The following is a 21617-nucleotide window of genomic DNA, read 5'->3' as shown; positions in this document are numbered from 1 at the left end:
CCTCTGGTCAGCGGACGGTGCCGAGCCCTTGGCGATCAGGGGCTTATGTGAAGCAATTCGAGATCAAGTTTCGTACTAGTGTACACAAAATGACGTCACTTGTTTACCAGCTATTGCGTCACATCTAATTTGTTTATTTTTTTGTTCCGTTGTAAGTGTTCCCTCCTCACAGAGATGGCGCTAAACTCTATGAGCAGCACATCAGCCGCCATTTTCTGAAAGTATGGGCTTCGCTACCAGTTGAATATATCTACCTTGCCCCGTCTCTTATATAGAATGAACTATACCGCTCCAGGAGCAAAGTTATTTTCTTTACGCGCTGCAATCGACAACAGCCACACAAGTGATCCCTCTCTTTTTTTTAGCTCGCGGCGTCTCTCAGAGAGCTGGAGTGCCGAGGGTCGGTCAGCGTGCGCAGTGCAAAGTATCCCGCGTCAGCATCGGCAACAGTGGTGGCAGCCACGCGCGACGGCCCGAGAAACGGCCCCTTTTCACGCATGGCCAGGCAGCCACAATGGAGGCCCAAAACAGGACGACGACGCCCGCCGATGTCACGGAGGCCAATTAATTAATATGCGCTAATCAGCCACCCATGCCTCCCGCTCGAGGTCGCTGCCGCGTTCGGGTGCCGCCTCGGCTTGCATCCTGCCTCGGTGGAATCGTAAAAGCTGCAGCTGGATCGACCCTTTGTGGGCATGCAGCACCCTTTTCAGTCACCCGCGTTGCCGCAGCCGTTACGACGTCAGAGGAGAGTTCATTCGCCACGCCTTTCGCATCAGAATTTGATGCAGACGTAGTGTTGAAACTTGAGAATAAATGAGAAGTGGTGCGATGGTCCGTACCTTCATCCAACAGACTGCTACGGTTTCTGGGTTTTTTCACTGCGCAGAACACTCAACACTGCTTCGCTCACATAACGAGTGTTCACCTTAAAAACTAAGCGTTCCACTCGTTAACTTAGCTTCTATTAGCGCGGCACATATGAAAAGGAAAGAGGAAAGAATACAGAGACGTCAAGACAGGTAGGCGCTACCAACTCGCCCGAGCCACAACACTTTCCACTCGTTAATTAAACGAGCGGGAAAAATATAGGGGACCCTAAAGTTTCGCCTTTAAAAGTTGAACGCGATAGTGACATCGTGTCCCTATAGTGCGTATTTAGTGCATAAAAGGTTTTCGAACTCGTTGTGCGCCCACTACGTGGCCTTAAGGGAATAAGCGCAGTAGCGTCTGCGCCTTTTGTAGAGGGTGACCGCCTTTAAACCACGAAGTCATTGTAATAATCATACGTCCCGACACCCGATGTCAATGGGCGCTTGTACCACGCATTAGTACTGCAATATTTCAGGTTGTATTGTAAAGTATGCATAGAAGACGCGTGTCTTTGTAAAGCTTGGTAAAGCACAAGTTACTTTCACTGCATTTCCAAGCAGAGGAAGTTACTTTCACTGTATTCACAAGCAGACGCGTGACTGCAGCATCCGATTGTCGCGCAAACGACCCGGGTTCGATCACCACTCTGAACCAGGATTTATTATTATTATTATTTTATTTGCATCGTTCTCGATTTTTCAGTCACGCATTAGATAATTTTTCGCTCACAACTGTCGACGCCGGCACAGAACTTTCTGCGAAACAAGCTTTTTAACGTTGTTGCGTTAAGAGTATACAATATCGGCCCAAACGGAAAACCCGTGCTCTCTATAGCAGAACCCGCGTTTCTATCTCTCGCGTACGATCGCATCAAACGCAAACGCCGCAAGCAGGAGCCACACGTCTCTGGGCCAATCAGAGCATGCCGACAGCGGTGTGGAAACGGACGGCATCCTCGATCGCTCATTTTTTTTCTTTTGATTCCGCAATCGCATGCAGGTGCCGCTGTTCCTGTCGCGGGGGCAGAACAACGCAGCGGCTTCAGCCTCGTGCAGCAGCCATTGCGACAGAAACGCAGCCAGCCGTGAGCCGAGCGCGCATGTGTGCATGAATAAGCATCATTCGCTCCCCGCCATCGGACGGCCCCGATTTATGCGTTTCCGATGCGCACATTATCACCGAGAACCATACATGCATCGCGTTGTTGCACCGATCCGACATGGCTTCCCGAATCGTCCGTATTCACAAACCTCATCTCCATTCAGGCGCGAATTATAACATGCACGCTCTGTAAACGTGCCTGTTTCACGTGGCACATACAATTCCGAGGCACTAAGGATTACGTTCGATTGATATGTGTGATATAACGTCCCAAAACCACCATACGATTGAGAGACACCGTATAGTGGAGGGCTCCGGAAATTTCGACCACCTGGGGTTCTTTAACGTGCACCCAAACCTGAGCACGCGGACTTACAGCATTTTCGCCTCCATCGAAAATGCAGCCGTCAGGATTACGTTCCTTGAAATAAAATGAGGGAATGTGGGATTTTGTGTTACCCACAAGTGATCATTAGCATGTAACTAAATGTTTTATTATTCTGCTATCATTGGCGTTCCACTTTCAAGTAAAGTGAATGAAACCGTATGCTCAAAATGTGTGCGCAATAAATGTTAGGTCGTATTCGGTTGAAGAAATGAAACAATAGTCTAATTTTGTCATTGGTCCCATAACGCGTCTCGTGAGACGACCTCTGTAAAACACTGCCATTATCACGTTTCTACGGTCATACGCAGCACATTAAGGCAAGGCCAGTATATGCCGACTATGCACAAGGCTAAAAAAAAAAACGCAGCTACATTAGTGTGCCGAGCAATCCCTGAAGCGGCTGAATCTCCCACTCCAGAGTTAAGGGACCAGCTGTTAACGTACAACGATATAACCAAACATTATTACCTATAGAGCGCAGGGAATTCCCCTTGCCACATTGTAGACTTAACAGGCCACAGGCGGTTACATTAAGACTTCTGCAGACGCCGGCAGACGTACCCTAACCCGGTCGTCATGAATAAAATTAACTCGGACTGCGGGGTTTCCATTTATTGTAGTATGTGTGGGGGCTCACTGATTTTGAACATATGCTCTGGCGCTGCTCGACAATGGCCGGTGGGGCTTCTCACGGTGAACAATGGTGGCAGCGAATGTTGCACAGTGACGCGCTGGCGGACCAACTCAGGGCTGTCCAGAGGGTCCGTGTGGCGGCAGAGGGGCTTGGCCTCTCTGTCCCGACGTAGGAGCAGCCAGCATCAGTCATGTATTGATCCCCAGGACTTTATTAAGGTTCTCCATACCATACCATACCATACCATACCATACCATACCATACCAGACCATATACCTCAGTAGCTGTGAATTCTTAATCTTGCGTTTTCCTTATCCATTTTGTGTACTTATGTGTTCCATAAACAAGGTAGGTCAGCATTCACAAATACATATTGTAGTCATTATTCACCCTGCTACCGCGTCTCTATCCAAACTGATAATAATTGTAGGGGTTTAACGTCCCAAAACAAAGATATGATTATCAGAGAGGCGGTCTTAGTGGAGAGCTGCCATTATTTCGATGACCTGGTGTTCTTTAGCGTACACCTAAATGTAAATGTACACTGGCTTCGAGCATTTTCACCTCCATCGAAAATGCTGTCGCCGCAGCCGGCATTCGATGCCGCGACCTGCGGTCAGCAGTCGCGAAGCATAACCACTAGGCCACCATAGCGGTTTTTTTTCCCTGCCCTTATATTTTTTTTCCTGTCCTCACAACGCGCGTAGAATGCACAGAAACTTGGGGTAAACAAGATAATGGTACGGTTGGTTTGTCGTTACGGGCCTATATAAGGTCTAAGATGGCGGGAAAACGTTCCAGATGACCCTGCAGAAAACAGTGACCACAGCCGAAGCCTCGACGCCTGCTTCTCAGGGCAAGGAAAAGAAGGCCACTTCCCTCGTGTGATATGCAAATGCCCAATACCCAAAGCCTTACCGCGAGTTCGACACGCCGTCCTCACGTTCCCGCCCTAGCACGCTGCGGCGTCATAGATTTCTGACGGCGTCTAGGATCTATACGTAATCGTTGGTCAATGGCTAAAAAGGATTTAAATCAACGGTGCTCGGAACAAGTTTCCGCACATCCCCTCATGTGGCCAGAACACGCTAAAAGACTTAGCAAGTCGTGACGCCATTCATGCTGAAGTTCACACTGACGTTCTTGTGCGAAATGAAAAAAAAATTTTACCATTATTTGCTCTTCTCCTAACGAACTTATGATAGCAAAATTAATGGCGATACTTCACCTGTCCAAACTCGACTACCTTGAGCGTCCTTAAGATCTAAAGATACTCGCCATGGTGTCCCAGTGGCTGTGGTGCTTCGACTGCTGACGCGAAGGTCACGGGATCGAATCCTGGCCGCATTTTAGATGGAGGCGAAAATGCTACATAGACCCGTGTCCCTGAGATTCAGAAAGAACCCCAGATGCATGGCCGAAATGCGCGAAGCCCTCCACTACTACAAAGTCTTATAATCGCATTGTGGTTTTCGGACGTATAACCCAAACAATCACCCAAAGATCACAAGGAGCGTCCGCCTCGGCTGCTGAAACAGAGGTCGCATGTTCAATCCCGGCATTTCGATGAAGGCGCCCGTTCCCGTACGTGTCTCGTCTTTTTTAGACAATGCCCCGACTCGCCCGGCAACACATTCTCCGAAATGGCCCGTGCGATGACAGTGCACGTCGAAGGACACCAGATGGTCGCGGAGCCCTCCACAACGGCGTTTCTCGTAATCACGTGGTGCACGGAAGTACGCGCTCGGCGAGCAGCACCACGCATGCCGCAGCACGCACTGTCAGCCATTGGCGTATGTCCGCCGCACACGTTCCCGCACAGAGTTGCCAGATACTACCCGAGCTAACAATCATCGCAAAAGAAGCTCTATTAGTGAACTCTACTGGTGAAGGTGATGTCTAGAACAACCATTTGTTAGAAAAATGCAAACAAGCAAAAAAAAAAGCGACAAACGACTCGGCAGAAAATAAAAAGAAGTCAAAATCCGCTTATTATAAGCGAAACTGGAACCTTACGACTTCCGAGAGTAATACACGCGTTGTTACACTAGATCAGGTCTTCTTCGTCAAGCCCGCGTAATACAACGTGCGCGTAGCAACAAATAACGGCCACAACGCCGCTAGAAAATCGCCCATTAAATGAGCCCTCTATAAGACTTTTCACAACCTCATAGTTTTACATGTTTTTCTAGCTCGTTGCGTACACTGAAGGCTAAAGAGATAGGCGCCGCAAGAACGACAGCGATAGGGGCACGCAGCGCAAAGTTATTCAGCGTAGAAATATCAGAATACAATGAAATGAATGCGTACTCTCAACTCAATTTTCGCGGGCTCACCTGACCATGTTTCCCTCGCCCTGAGATGTCGGAAGGCTGCCCAATGAAATGAACTGAAAGCCCTATCGTACAGGAAGCTCGCATGACATTGCCTGTTATGTGCAACGTATTCAGGTCGCCATTGCGATGGTAACAAATAATGTGGTACTTGAAGAGCGAACGACACGTGCGAAACGAGGCAGCTCACGAACGCTTCTATAATGTTTTGTAGCTTTACTAATCATTCTTTTATTAGTGCAATAGCAATCATATTGACATTCTCCGCTGTATTTTGCCGTCGACGTCGTCGTCACTCACCGTATATGCATACGTATCTACATATATGAAAATGAAGAAACAAAAATCCAGAAAAAGACTGGCGCACGGAATCTAACGTGGGACCTCTAAAACGTGAGTGCGAGGCGTTAATCACTGAGCCACCGAGGAGCACGTCGTTCAACGTTAAAACGGCAAGCTATTTATATCTGCCACTTACCGCTCGTGACGGGCATCTCGGGGGGGGAGGGAACTATCGTGTTTTCAGCATTACCAGCAAGATTACCGGCATTGCATAACCAGTAAGGCCTTTAAGTAAGATTAAGGGTACAGTGGTAAATCGTGATGTTCTGATTGTAAGATAAGTTTTATTTTGCTTTTCCATCATAATTATAATGTTTTTATACTATAATGATTCATTAGTTGAATCGGAGAGTCCCAGTGCGCGTACCGCGGGACAACTACATAATGACCCCGTTTGCTTTTACAGAATGCTTTATCACACGACACAACTGTAGTGCGGTGAAGCTGACACATTAGCCCAGCGCTGCCCTCAAGGGATCATAACGCAATGCATCCACCTTCCTGTCCATCTCGAAACGACTCACTTGTCGTCGCTGCCCCCTCAGTCATTAAGAGAAAAAAATAATAAAATCCCAGTGCCACCCCTCAAAAAGTAGATGTCATGGAATGAGCTACCATTGGCTGAGCAAGGTACCATTCTGTTCAAAGACACTTTTGGCAGCAGGAAAGCTAAGCCATTTGTGTTGGCTAAATGGAAAAAAAAAGAAAGAGAAACAAACAAGAGGGCAGCAGACTAAGTAGCACAACTTTTACATGCAATATACAGAAAGATAAGTGTGCATCAACCAGGTAGGGCACCTTTCCCAGAACAAATGTTGCACATCGCCCACTGCAACAACTGTGGTTGTTCACCAACGTTTTTAAGCTGCTGCAGTGACTACAAAGATGAGTGCACTTGTGAAATTACAGAAGCGTAAACAATCGTTGGCAAAGGGGCTCAGCACACCATGTGTTTTGCTGCACGTAATAGCACTTCGATACTTAACACAGAAATGCCACATGGCTGCATGGTCATGTAAAAGCGTAAAAGTGCTTAACTGAGGCTGTTTGGTATGGCATAGTGAAGGGCAAATGATGCACTACAGAGGCCAGATTCCGAAACAATCGCAAGAGGAGACAGTCACAAATGTGTTGCCTTTAGTGCATGCTAATTGGCTACAGAGAAAAACCGGATAAGTGCAGGCACCATCTAGAATTTCCGTCAACATGACACGCCGCCTTACGATTCACCTCGACATTTCACACAAAGTGACATTCTTAAGCCACAATACAATGCTATAAGCTATATGCGGAGAGTGCGGGATGAAGCTGGGGAGCTCATGCTCCCATCGGGCTGCATCAGAGCCCCCTCCTCACCCCGGCATGGGAGATTTTCCTTTAGGGCTTGGCTTAGGCTTTCATCCCTCGCCACTGGACTGTTGAGCAATCCTTTCTAGGAAAAGCTATTTCACAGAGGACTGCTTATGCCTGTTCCTTTACCTTTCATGATTTTAAAATTCGGATCATAGGTAGTGACAAGTCTGGCAGTGACACTGTGGCCTCATCGAAAACAAAGTCACACAATAAAGAAAATCGTGGCATTTGCATGGCTCTTGTGCACAATAAGTACAAGATGTACGTATGTCTATTAACAAAATAAGTTTTTTTATTTAACAGACATTTGTTTATTATCTTCTTAATACTTTCAATATGTCTTTATATTGTGAATGAGTTTTTCTGATGGGCCAAACGTACTTGGAAAGACATGAGACACAACTTAGCGGTTATTTTACTTTTCGAACGGTTTAGACAGGTCCTCCGGTCAAAACCGTTCGAAATAAAAATAAGACAACTGCAAAGCTGTGTGTCATATATATATATATGTGACGCTATGATGAATGGGCGACGTGGCCTGGCTCATACACCATGTTTATTCCATTCAGCACTTCTTCCTTCTCGGCTTCTACTTCCAACTCCTAACCATCCCTACCTTCTTACGTTACAGGATTCCCCCTCCCCCCGGAAGAAGTCGCGTCAGACACTTAACAAAACAACAAAAAGGGTGTTAAAGCGAGCGAAAAATGTCAAGATACACCATAGTTCCATTTCAAAGGGGAGTTCCTTAACTCACACAAAAAATCTACAGCAGAGGAAAGCAGTCCGGCCATATCTAAGAGAACTCCGGTGGACAAGGCTGGCTGTGGCGTTCTGGATAAGATAACCGTGTCCTGCACAACTGCACTGACCATGACACGGCTTCAGCAGCTGCGAAGAACCAACGATGCTGGACGTCCTTGTAGAATTTGAAGGTCGGACGTCGTAGGCGCCGAGTTTTCTGTCGTGGGTGTTGTATTCTTTGTCGTGGCTGAGACAGAAGCATTGCTATAAGCTTGCGTTCGCGAGAACCGAAGTTGATGATACGAAGTCTGTGTACCTGCAATTTGCAAATGGTAACGTTCAGTCTCTTTCGTGGTTTTCTGTGGTGGTATCTCCATCGGTAGGATTGTACATCATGCCTTGATATCTAGTACAGAAGACTTCCATGAGGTTTCCTTCTATGAATATGGCTCAGATGTTGACTTGGTCTTTCCTTTAGTTGGTGTCGTTCCTGACGACCATCCTTAAGCCGCAAATCTGCTTGTGATCTTATTTTAGTTCGTCGTAGTGCTTGATGTAACTGCCGTGTTTCTGGAGTTCTTTGAGTTCTTGATGGCACTGCTGATGTTGCGGAACCCGACGAGGTGGTACTCCTTTAGTAACACGAGCCTGCTTTTCTTTTATAGTTGGTGTGACCAATAAATAGTTGGTAGTCGTTGGGTTGTCATGATTCTCAAAAGAAAATGAAGGTGGTGCACTAGAATCGACAAAAAGGTCTTTGGAGGCTTCTTCTGCACTGTTCACTACGAAGGACTCTTGCGCTTGGCAGCGTGCGATGTTCGATTCGTCTGAACTTTTTACTTTGTTTCGATTGTCTAATGTGCGTTCACCGCACGGTGATGAATGAACCCGTCCGGAAGGTGCATGGCTTAACAGGGTATTTTCGTGAAGCGTCAGGTCGGCTACCGTAGTCTCGGCGTCCTTATGAGGCAAATGGTGAGCGATAGTATATCCACGCGATGGAAAATCAGGAGGTGGGTTCATGCGTGAAGACTGCTTTTGAGTGTGACGACCGAGCGCGATTGTCTGTGGATGGTGGGTTATAAGCAAGTCTTCGTCGTAGTCGTCATTGCATTCTTTAAACCAAACGATCATTTCTTGTTTGATCTTCTCCCATGACTCGTCGTTTTGAAATATGTGGGTGAGGTAGAATTTGAAGGCCTCACCAGAGACATAGTCGGTAAAGTTGATGATCATCTCCCGTTCCGACCATGATGCAGCGGTAGCGTGGAGTTCGAACAGGTCGAACCAGTCCTGCACGGGTCCATCGTCCGCTGCTCCGGTGTACTTGGGGATGGGAAGGACAGTCGATGATTCTGTCATAGTGCTCGTCGATGTGTACTGCTAGGTGCTGGTTCGGTAGTTCATTTATGGTCAGGCTGTCTTGCGGAGAACCTTGTCGATGATGTGCGACTGATGAAGGGGCTGGTAGGTCTCCATCCTGTCGACTCATGTGACGCTATGATGATTGGGTGACGTGGCCTGGCTCATACACCATGTTTATTCCATTCAGCGCTTCTTCCTTCTCGGCTTCTACTTCCAACTCCTAACCATCGCTGCCTTCTTACGGTATATATATATATATATATATATATATATATATATTGTAACAAGTGTGTCCTTCGGAGGAGTTTTAGCAAGGGACTCGCCAGGGCAAGCAAGACAGCTGCAGCACACAAAACAGGAGGCCGAGAGTGCAACACACAAACGTCGTCGTCTTTTCTCTCACTGGCACAGAGCTTACGCCGATGTGCACCAGTACAATTTCTCCCCGCACAAAAAGGCATAGACTCGGACACAATCGAATGGTTGGGCAGGGCAGGGCAATGGCTGTAGAGGACCAGCGCTGCTGCGAGAAGGAACCTTGCGACGTTGACATGCAGGGCACGACTGAACGTACCGGCGAACGTATCGATACATGCCTCGCCAGTAGTACCGCAGGCGAAGGCCGAACACCGCGCTATTAGCGACAACGTCGGTGACATGCTGCAGCGTGGCGTGATTCAGGAATCTAACAGTCCCCGGGCCTCTCCTATCGTGCTGGTGCGAAAAAAAGACGGTTCGATAATATTGTTACGTGAAGGTTACATAACAGCTGTATCTTGCCAGTACTTAGCTACGGAGCAGAAACCTGGAGACTTACAAAGAGGGTTCAGCTTAAATTGAGGATGACGCAGCGAGCAATGGAAAGAAAAATGGTAGGTGTAACCTTAAGAGACCAGAAGAGAGCAGAGTGGATTAGGGAACAAACGGGGGTTAAGGATATCATAGCTGAAATCAAGAAGAAGAAATGGACATGGGCTGGGCATGTAGCGCGTAGACAGGATAACCGCTGGTCATTAAGGGTAACTGACTGGATTCCCAGAGAAGGGAAGCGGGTTAGGGGGAGACAGAAGGTTAGGTGGGCAGATGAGATTAAGAAGTTTGCGGGTATAAATTGGCAGCAGCAAGCACAGGACCGGGTTAACTGGCGGAACATGGGAGAAGCCTTTGTCCTGCAGTGGACGTAGTCAGGCTGATGATGATGATGATGATGATGAAGGTTATGTGTTACGTTTGCCTTGACTACCGCCAGCTAAATAAGATTACGCGGAGGAATGTTTATCCCCTACCCCACATCGACGATGCCCTGGACTGCCGTGAAAGCTGAATATTTTTCATCACTGAATCTGTGCTCAGGCTACTGACAAGTGCCCATGGCTGAAGCCGACTACCCGAAAACAGCGTTTGTCACCCCTGACGGTTCATACGAGTTTGAGGTAATGCCTTTCAGCCTTTGCAACGTGCCTGCTATCTTCGAGATAATGATGGACACCATTCTCAGAGGCCTCAAATGGCTGACCTGTTTATGCTACTTAGATGACATAGTGGTTTTTTTCAGCAGATTTTCCATCTCACATTGCTCGCCTGGAGCAAGTTCTTGAGTGCCTCACCAACGCCGGCTTGCATTTAAACCTAAGTAAATGTCATTTTGGCGCCTGTCAGCTTACCATCCTAGGCCACGCCGTCTCCATAGAAGAAATTTCGCCAGATCCTGCCAAACTTCGAGGGTTTGCTGAATACCCCAAGCCCAGCACTCTAAAGGAACTCCGAAGTTTCATAGGGCTGCGTTCATATTTTCGGTGCTTTATTCACAATTTTGCCTCTATTACATCCCGCTTGACACAGCTTCTTAACAGCAGCAACGACCTCTCAGCTTGGAATGGCGATTGCGATAAGTCATTTACGATGCTCCGCCTACTTCTCACATCTCCTCCAATTCTGCGCCAGTACGATCACAAAAGCGCCTAGAGAAATACACACGGACGCTAGCGGTGTCGGCCTTGGCGCGGTACTCGCTCAGAGAAAACACAACTTTGGCGAGGATGTTACAGCATATGCAAGTCGTACCCTCACAAAGGCGGAGTCAAATTACTTTGTCACAAAAAAGGAGTGTTTGGCAATTGTTTGAGCAATCAGTAAATTTCGCACCTACCTCTATGGGCAGCAGTTTGATGTTGTTACCGACCACAACACGCTGTGCCAACTGTCATCCTTGAAAAACCCAACTGGACGCCTCGCTCGCTGGGCTTTACGAGTACAGGAGTACGATGTACGTGTGATTTATCGTTCTGGATGAAAACACTCGGACGCTCATGCCCTATATCGATCAACACTGCCTTCCGACTCAGCCAGCTCACCAGCTTCCACGTGTTAATCATCTCTGACCATCGCCGATATGCCGGAAGAACAGTGCAATGATCCTTAGATCACTTCTTTGCTGTGACACCCCATCTAATGTGACGAGAAGAGCATCACTCGGAACACGCATATTGACAATGTCTCGCAGAAAGTGCTTAGTGTCCTTGACATATGAAGAAAAGGAATGGGACTGATTAAGCTGTCGGCATAGCGAGACAGGCTTTCCATGAAGGTTCCTATTCCTGAAATTATTGGCTGGCCTGAATTGTTTTGTTTATGACTTTTAGGGAGCAGATAAAATCTACCAGCTACCGGACTCAGGGGGACTAAAGATTTAAGCGCAGTTCTGCGTGATATTGTCAATATGCGTGTTCCGTGTGATGCTCTTCTGGTCACACTAGATGTGGTGTCGCTGTACACAAATATACCCTATGGGGACGGGATTCGTTCTGTACTCCAAGCATACAACGATTCGGTAAATGACAAACCCATTGATGATTCCACCTTAAGCACTATTTTAACACTGATACTCGAACTTAACAACTTTGAATTTAACGGTGAACATAATGTTCAAATCAACGGCACCTCGATGGGCACAAAAATAGGTCCCAATTATGCGAACATCTTCATGGGCATTCTAGAAAATAATTTTCTCGCCACTCGTGACCTTAAACCATTTTATTACAAACGCTTCATTGACGACATTTTCTTAATTTGTCACCACGGTGAATCCGCATTACTTTCTTTCATTGCTGACTTCAACAACGTAGAACTATCCATCTGCTTTTCCCACTCTTATTCACCAGTCAACATAGACTTCCTTGATGTCAATGTAGCTTTAAGCAATGATAAACTAACGACGAACCTTTACAGGAAGCCAAGTGACCGACAAAGATATCTTCATTTTAAAAGCAGCCATATGAAACATTACAAAACAAATATCCCCTATAGCCAAGCTATCTGTTTTAAAAGAATTTGTTCGGACAACAGGGAAATTACTCGCAACTGTGACCAGCTCTGTAAAGCTTTAACCGAACAACAATATCCTTCACAAATAATCGACGACCCTCTCCAGCGGGCCAATTGTTTTGACCGTTAAGAGCTCATCAGTAAGGACAAGCGATCAGCGCCACCTTCCCGAACCAAGCTCATTCTAACGCATTCTGCATCTATTCCTAACGTGTCGCATATACTCAGAAAGCATTACAACTTATTGACACAGAGAGATCGGCCTAAGGACATTTTCACTGAATCACCACGTGTTGTATATCGAAGATCAAGGAACTTGCGTGACATTGTAACTTCTTCCAAGACTAGATTCATTGCTCCTGTTGGTTGTCAGCCCTGTTACAAACCACGATGTAAAGTTTGCACACACATGACCACTGCGATTGTTGCTAAAACCACGGCATCTAACTTTTCACTTAAGATTAACGGCGACTTAAATTGCGATAGCAGCAACATCATTTACTTACTTGAATGCTCAATCTGCCAGATGCAATACATCGGCCAAACTGAAACATCCTTTCGTATCCGTTTCAACAACCACAAATCACAGCTAAACAGTTTGCCACATCTCCTATTGTCCAAGCATTTTCATCTACCAGGTCATTCGTTCAACAAGATTATGGTGACACAATTGGAATCAGGCTTCAAATTGCACCATGATCGCGAAATTTGAGAATCTTTTTTAATTCATAAATTCAATAGTGTGTTATCTGGCATTAACGAATGCGTAAGAAAAGTTTCTTGCCTTTATACGATGCCCTGACGCCCGCATTTTTGCGAAACATTTAAAGAAGCATCCCCAACGTATTCTCTGCTTCCTAAAGTTATCGCATATTTTTTATTGTTTCGTTTTTTATGTGCGATCATCGTCGTCAATGGTCAATGTTACAGATGCCTTTTTTATGCCCATGAACTTGTCTACTGCATTACATTTTTTTTCCAAAAAAATTTTTATAATGCTTTTTTTGTGTTGTCATGGTTGTCTTAAAAATTTTGAAACACTCATATGCTGATCGCACGTGTTTTGTACTCATGTGTCCATGCCTGCACACACTCTTATTGTTGTTCATCCTGACGAAAGCAGTGCCACGACCGAAACGTAGAGTAAAAAAGTATCCAATTTTCGTAAGTGTGATCCTTTATTTCTTCACTATAAGTGCACCGGACCCGTGGAACTTCTTTTCTGAATCATATATATATATATATATATATATATATATACATATTGACCCGTGTCTACATGTGGACAAAAACGATGATGGGGGGATTTAGCGGACACCAGGTAGTGGGCCTCTGGCTTGACGCGAGAACGAAGAAGATCTTGTGGCTCAGCTATTGAGAACACGCTGCTTTCGCTGCCTCAAGGCACTCCCACGGGGAGCCGTTCATCCAGCCCAGAAGCACTTGTCAACACTCCTGTGCATCGCTTCAGCCGTCGCTTGCGAGGCCTCCTTCCAGAGTTCACTCTCTCACAGGAACACTCTACAAAGCACCGCTCAGATCTACCAATGGCCACCGCCAATCCACAACAGTTACTACGAGACAGTAGTTTGCCAACCCCATCTCAGGTAACCTTTTTTTCACCGCTGGTGCTTGATCGCTTTGGTGGTGGAGCACATGAAGACATCGAAGAATGGCTTGATCACTATGAACGTGTCGCTAACACCAACCAGTGGTCCCTTGAACAAAGGCTTTCCCGCGCCTATTTTTATCTCGACGACAGCGCTAAAACTTGGTACGAGAACAGAGAAGGCAGTTTGTCATCATGGAGCGACTTTAAAAGAGGGATGATTGACACATTTGCCGATGTCGACCGGCGCGAACGTGCGCAGCATTTACTCGAGCTACAGGTTCAGAAACCCAATGAAACGGTCGCAATGTTCGCTGAGGACATGGCCCGTCTCTTCCGTAAAGCTGACCCGCACATGACCGACGACAAAAAGTTGCGCTACCTCATGCGCGGCGTTAAAGAGCAACTGTTCGCCGGACTTTTGCAGAACCCGCCAAGCACCGTCACAGACTTCATCAAAGAAGCTACGGCTATCGAACGGGCGCTTCACCTACGATGCCGACAATACGATCGCTTGTCCAGCAGCGCCCACATGCAAGTCGCCGCTACGGCATCTGACCATCAAAGCTCGTTGCGCGATTTGATAAGAGAGATTGTTCGCGAAGAGCTGCTGAAGTTCCGGAATCTGGTCACGGAACCACCCACGGCGTCTGTCGCTGAAGTCGTCCGCGAAGAAATACGCCAAGCGTTTTCAACAGCTGATCCTACTGACGATCAGCGACCTATGAGCTACGCAGCCGCGCTTCGCCGCCCGCTGCGCCGTCGTACCGCCAGACATTGGCAGCCGTTCCTTGGTCGCCACAAGAACAGACACCGCGACGACCTGCCGTCGTACCGCCGTACGAAATGTCGCCGTACCAAGAGCCGTCTCCCAACGAGACACGGCATTTGCCACATTACGAGCCATTGCGGCGTCCACAGCTTCGTAAAACAGACGCCTGGCGCACTGTAGATAGGCGCCCGCTTTGTTTTACCTGCGGAGGTGTGGGCCACATTTCCCGCCATTGCTGGCACCGCGTAGATATGTTTCGACCTCTTCGGCAATGGTCTGACGATCGACGCGCCAACGACGGCTACGCACCATGCCGGGACACTCATTCTCAAGGACTCCTCTTGTCTCAGTCCCATTTTGACAACCGCCGTGCCAATAATGACGACAGTGTGCCTGATTACCAGCCAGGTTTGGGACGTCGACCACGCTCTCCGTCTCCGGCATATTCGCCTTCGTCGCGCCACCGAACTACAGCCGACGTCAGTGGAAGGAGGTCACCAAGTCCACGCCGGGGAAACTGAAGGCGGCGACCTCCGGGGGTGAGGTTGCAGGCCGTCAAGGCGACGAAAAAAAGCCCCCGTTACTTGTACCACAGGACGCCGTAAAGCCGAGAAGTTGTAACACTGACGAAACTGTGACCACAGATCTTACCGTTTCGGTAGACGGACAGCAAGTAACAGCCTTAGTTGACACCGGCGCCAACTTTTCTATCATAAGTGAAAACCTTGCCGTACGCCTCAAAAAAGTGAAGACTACGTGGACGGGACCTCACCTGAGGACAGCAGGCGGCCAGCTGTTGATGCCTGTCGGAAGGTGTACAGCAAGACTCGACATCGGGTGGCTCTTCTTTCGTGGCGACGTTCGTCATCCTCACCTCGTGTTGCAAGGACTTGATCATAGGGATGGACTTCTTAAGAGAATATGGTGCCGTCATCAACATCCCGGACCGTTCAATTACATTCCGCAACAGCCCTGGTTTAGTTGACTGTTCAGACGCAATAAGCAACACTTTACGTATAATTGATGATGATGTGGTCGTCCCGCCCCTGTCATGTACTCTTGTTTCAGTAGAAGGCGACGAAGCGTTTGATGGCGAAGGCATTGCTGACCAAATTGGCTCGCTGCTATTTAGTCATGGCATTTTGGTCGCACGAGGTATCGTCCGTCTCACTGGTGGACGCACGAATTTACTTCTGACGAACTTTAGTGCTGAGCGCCGGCACCTTCCGAAGGGCACAGCTATCGCTTCGTACGACAATATTGTAGAAATGCGAGGCAGTTTATGTTTGTCGGTATTGGACGAAGAGCCTTATCAAGAACCAGAACCGATTCTCGATGTTGGCACCACTCTGTCAAAGGACGAGCGACAGAGACTTCTTCAGCTGCTAGCCGAATTCCGCGACTGCTTTTCAACGACATCACGAGTTGGTCGAACACCTTTGACAAAGCACCGAATAATCACCGAGGACACGGTGAGACCTATCCACCAGAACCCTTATCGCGTAGCTTCAAAGGAACGCGAAGCCATACAACAACAAGTCGCGAAAATGCTTGCTGATGACGTCATTCAACCGTCGCAGAGCCCCTGGGCATCGCCTGTAGTGCTAGTAAAGAAAAAGGACGGCACCCTGCGTTTTTGCGTGGACTACAGGAAGCTGAATCGGGTGACCAAGAAAGATGTGTACCCGCTCCCACGTATTGATGACTCCCTTGACAGACTTCGGCACGCTCGCTACTTTTCTTCCATGGACCTGAGGAGTGGTTACTGGCAGATCGAGGTAGACCCAAGAGACCGAGAGAAAACCCCTTTTGTGACCCCAGATGGTTTATACGAATTTAAAGTCTTGCCTTTCGGTTTGTGCTCCGCGCCCGCAACTTTTCAAAGGCTTATGGACACGGTACTTTCGGGATTGAAGTGGAAGACGTGCCTAGTCTATCTGGACGACGTTATAGTGTTTTCGACCACTTTTGACGAGCATCTCAAAAGGCTGGAAGTTGTTTTACGTGCCATACGGTTCGCGGGCCTAACATTAAAACCAGAAAAGTGCCATTTCTGTTTTCACGAACTTCAGTTTCTCGGTCACGTCGTCAGCAACGCAGGCGTCCGGCCCGATCCTGGAAAAATTTCCGCCGTCGCACAGTTCCCAGTACCCTCCAATAAGAAGGCTGTCAGATGCTTCCTAGGCCTTTGTGCCTATTATCGCCGGTTTATCGCAGACTTTGCCTGCATCGCGTCGCCACTAACTTGTCTCACAAGAGATGATGTTGCCTTTGAGTGGAAAGAAGAACAGGAGGCTGCCTTTAATGACCTGCGTCAACGTCTCCAAACGCCCCCTGTGCTCGCCCACTTCGACGAAGAAGCCCCGACGATGCTTCACACAGACGCTAGCAATGTAGGTCTTGAGGCTGTGCTTGTACAACGGCAAGAGGACACAGAAAGAGTGATCGCCTACGCAAGCCGAACGCTAACACGCGCAGAGGCTAACTATTCAACAACAGAGAAAGAATGCCTCGCCGTAGTATGGGCAGTAATGAAATTTCGCCCGTACTTGTATGGCCGACACTTCAAAGTTATTAGTGACCATCACTCCCTTTGCTGGTTAACTAATCTAAAAGATCCCACCGGCCGATTAGCGCGTTGGAGCCTAAAACTGCAAGAGTTTGACATGACGGTCGTGCACAAGTCAGGCAAGCGACATATGGACGCTGACTGTCTGTCCCGTTCACCCATTGAGTTGGCAACCCTACCCGAGGAGGAGGAAACGGCATTTCTCGGTGTCCTCGACACGACCGCCATTGCGCAGCAACAACATGACGACACTGAGTTGCTTGGCTTAACTACTTGGAAGGCAGATCTCAGAAGGCGCCAAGAGTTTTCGCAAGAGTATTGTCATCGTTTTGTTTACGGGGCGGAGTACTTTACAAAAGAAACTTTTCGTCGACAGGATCCGCCTATCTGCTCGTCATACCAGCAGCCATTCGTACCGAAATACTTAAAGCATGCCACAACGAGGTGACCTCTGGCCATTTGGGTTACATGAGAACGTTGGCCAGAGTACAGCAAAGGTATTACTGGCCGAGACTAACCACAGCCGTGAAGCACCACGTTCGTACCTGTCTCGACTGCCAGCGACGCAAGTCACCACCGACTAAACCAGCTGGCCTACTGCAACCCGTGCAGGTCCCAACAGCTCCATTCTACCAGATAGGCATGGACATTTTGGGCCCACTTCCTATTTCCACTGCAGGAAACCGCTGGGTTATCGTCGCGACGGATTACCTGACCCGTTATGCCGAGACAAAAGCTATTCAGAGAGGTACAGCAGCGGAAGTGGCAAGATTTTTCATCGAAAATATTGTACTGAGGCATGGTGCACCAACCGTCGTGATCACAGACAGAGGAACCGCATTTACGGCAGCTCTCTTGGATCACGTCCTGATGCTGAGTGGAACAACGCATCGTAAGACCACTGCCTACCATCCACAAACAAACGGGCTGACGGAGCGTCTGAACAAAACCATTGAAGACATGCTTTCAATGTACGTAGATATCGAACACAAAAATTGGGATGAAATCTTGCCATACATAACGTTTGCGTACAACACGGCCAAGCAAGAAACGACCCGCATGACCCCGTTCAGCCTCGTTCATGGACGAGAAGTACGAACTATGTTAGATGCGATGCTGCCGCACGAAAGTGACGACATCGACCCAGACGCCAACACGTTTACGGAACGCGCGGAAGAAGCTAGACAACTGGCACGTTTACGGATCCGCCAGCAGCAAGAGTACGATGCAGGCCGCTACAATGCTCACCGCAGAGCAGTTGTCTATCAAACTGGCGACAAAGTATGGATTTGGACACCCGTACGGAAACGAGGACTATCAGAAAAGCTCTTAAGAAGATACTTTGGGCCATACCGAGTGCTGCGACAACTGAGTGACGTCACTTACGAAGTTGTTCCCGACAATTCGTGTAGTACCAATCGTCGCCAGCACCATCCTGAACTCGTTCACGTAGTGCGCATGAAGCCTTACGTCAGCGAGTGATTGCGTGAGACTTATCTTTTAACAAAAACTGCATTATTGACTTCGCATCGGGTCGATGCTCTTTGAGAGGGAGGCAAATGACCCGTGTCTACATGCGGACAAAAACGATGATGGGGGGATTTAGCGGACACCAGGTAGTGGGCCTTTGGCTTGACGCGAGAACGAAGATGATCTTGTGGCTCAGCTATTGAGAACACGCTGCTTTCGCTGCCTCAAGGCGTACTTGTGCTTTGTTCGCGTTGTACTGCGACAATATATATATATATATATATATATATATATATATATATATATATATATATATATATATATATATATATATATATATATATACGAACACAGTGAGAGAGAAATGTGGAAGAGCAAATCAGGTGCCCTACCCACATCGGGAATATGAAAACACTCTGCCTATGCTTTTATGCTTTAAACAATTGCACAAAATGCATTGAAAGCATCGTCGACGCATTTTATATTTCAAGTAGCTACAGCCAGACATGGCCATTGTGTAGAAGCGAGCATTCTGATTATTTGCCCGTGGGCACCTCTGCATTGCATCATTTATCCTTAGGTAACACAAGCATCTGTGTGCCTTAACCACTGTGGCATCTTATCTTGTAAGGTGCCTTGCTCGAGGGCATGAGTTCAATTACCGGTCACAGCAGCTGCATTTTGATGGGGAAGCAATGCCTAAAGACCCATGCCCTTAGAATAGGGGCCCATGAGGGAAGGCCAGGTCACCACAGCGAATGTGCAGTCACCCCCTTAGGACATAATCATAGTGTGGCTTTGGCCGCAATACCCAGGCAATTATTTTTGTCTCAAACGTGCATCAAAGCCAAGCTCTGTCCATTAAATGTCATTCAACTTTCTTTTCACTCTAAAAATGGCGCAAACCAGACATTGTGAGCATTCTTCGTGACATGCATGTATGTGAGAATAAAACTTCATTTGAGCCTAGTTTGCATGTATTCCTTACGTGACACAGCGCTCACATAAGCGCTGACCGTCAATTGCATTGCTCCTTTAGTTGTCATTGTATATATATATATATAAGCCCAAGGCAGCGATGTTCCAAATGCACACACAACAGTATTTCTGAACAAAAGTGACATATTGGTGTATTAAAAGCACAAGAACAAGAATTCGTATTCAGATGAGTGCAGGGATGAAGACGTATCACTGATACAACTGGGCTGCATTGGGCTTACATGTGCATTGACAACCCAAGGAAATAAAGGCTGGTAGTTGGCACACTTGTTTGCCGGGTCCTTCTTATGTGGGACGTCTTGCGTGTTTGCGCTGTTACTTTCACATCAGTGATGTATGTGAGCAAAGCCCATACTATCCCGCTCTGCATGCAATAATAAGCCACATACCTCCTTACGAAGAGTAGCATTGCAGCCCTCAAGCTGTTCGAGGCGTGCTTTAAACAGCTGCAGTTGCGCTCCTTGGTCTGAAAAACGTGACACGTTGGTTATAAGCACATTACGATGGCACGGAACGACAGTTACTTCACAAACATGTTTAGTTCCAAGATCCTTCACGTTTTAACGTACCACCACAACTCGTGCGCATGCATATGATATATTTTGTTCACTAATTCCACAGCGCTGATGAAGCGGACCAAGTAAGAGGACAGGACGCGCGCACTCCCTGCTCTGGCTTCATTGCACATAACAAGCCAACTAGCCCAAAAGTCTGTTCTATTAAAATTTCATTCGCTCGCGGTCAGCCGGCCTTAAAGGCGGCCACTCGCCACCTGCAGAAAACGGATAACGTCCATGTTTTAGTTTGCTTCAACGTCACGTCCTGCCACTACGTACAAAAGATCGCTATTTCTTTTTTGTTCGCTAGATTGTTGCTGGAAGGCTACAGCAAATGAAACATCGCTAAAAAATTGCCAGAACGGTGTTGCGATCGTGGCCGAGAATAAATGGCATTCAAACGTAACCAGAGCTATGTGGCTAAGCGTGCGCTCTGTGCCTTGCATATATAGGCCAGGGTACCATTGGCACCTCTCGCAATGCATTCATTTATGCGACGGCTACAGCCGATGCTGCTTCTACATACCACGATATCGGGGAAGTCGAGAATAACCTCACGGACAAACTGGTGCGAAACGAACAGCTGCGAGCAACCGTGTTCGCCTATCGGCCGAAGCACGTACCGTCCAGTTCTTCACGTCCTTCGAGCAGAACTTCGCTCGTCAGATTCGATATCTGGTTGGTGAGTGATGACAGTGTGCCGCCCAACCAAGACATGTCGGCATTCCAAAGGGCATAGCCCTTCTTGTCTACACGACGCTCCACACGCACTTACTTCTTGCCCATTGTGATTTTCACTAAAATGAGCCTCAGGCGACTGTATTCAAGGAGGCTGGTCACCACTTAACGCCTAACGTCTTGTTCGTGAACGATGCCAACAATGCACACTGCAGACGACATGTTTTTTTTTTTCTTTTTTTTTTTTGATATTCTCGAACCGGGTGCGAGGCGCGTCCGGGTGTGCCGTTAATTTTAGGCCCTCAGAGCCTCAGACAAGGCCTCCTAAGGAGGCATTGCCTCAGAGAATACCTGCGGTCTCTCTCCAGTTAATTTTAGAATTTTACGAAATTCTATGCACGACAGCACAGGAGCTGTGGAAGCTGTGTATAAACATTGCTAGTGACAGACGAGTAAGTGACTTTGCTTTTTGTAAGAAGGTTTATTTGCCCCTCTACTTGCAGAAA

The 21617-nt window shown here is 47.6% G+C and overlaps 1 protein-coding gene across 1 annotated transcript in view; it reads right to left on the bottom strand.

The window, feature by feature from the left end:
• Positions 1-21297, bottom strand: part of LOC142790845 (uncharacterized) — a 73033-nt gene extending 51736 nt beyond the window's left edge. The window contains exons 1-2 of the mRNA XM_075885375.1: positions 21057-21297; positions 20266-20342 (exon numbers count right to left, since the gene is read on the bottom strand). Of these exons, the coding sequence (XP_075741490.1) occupies positions 20266-20342; positions 21057-21150 (171 nt within the window). The 5' untranslated portion in view covers positions 21151-21297. The remainder of the gene's footprint in view (positions 1-20265; positions 20343-21056) is intronic.
• Positions 21298-21617: the final 320 nt, after the last annotated feature.

Source organism: Rhipicephalus microplus, unplaced genomic scaffold (assembly GCF_043290135.1).
Source record: "Rhipicephalus microplus isolate Deutch F79 unplaced genomic scaffold, USDA_Rmic scaffold_133, whole genome shotgun sequence".
NCBI lineage: Eukaryota > Metazoa > Arthropoda > Arachnida > Ixodida > Ixodidae > Rhipicephalus > Rhipicephalus microplus.
This window is presented reverse-complemented; position numbering and strand designations above follow the sequence as displayed.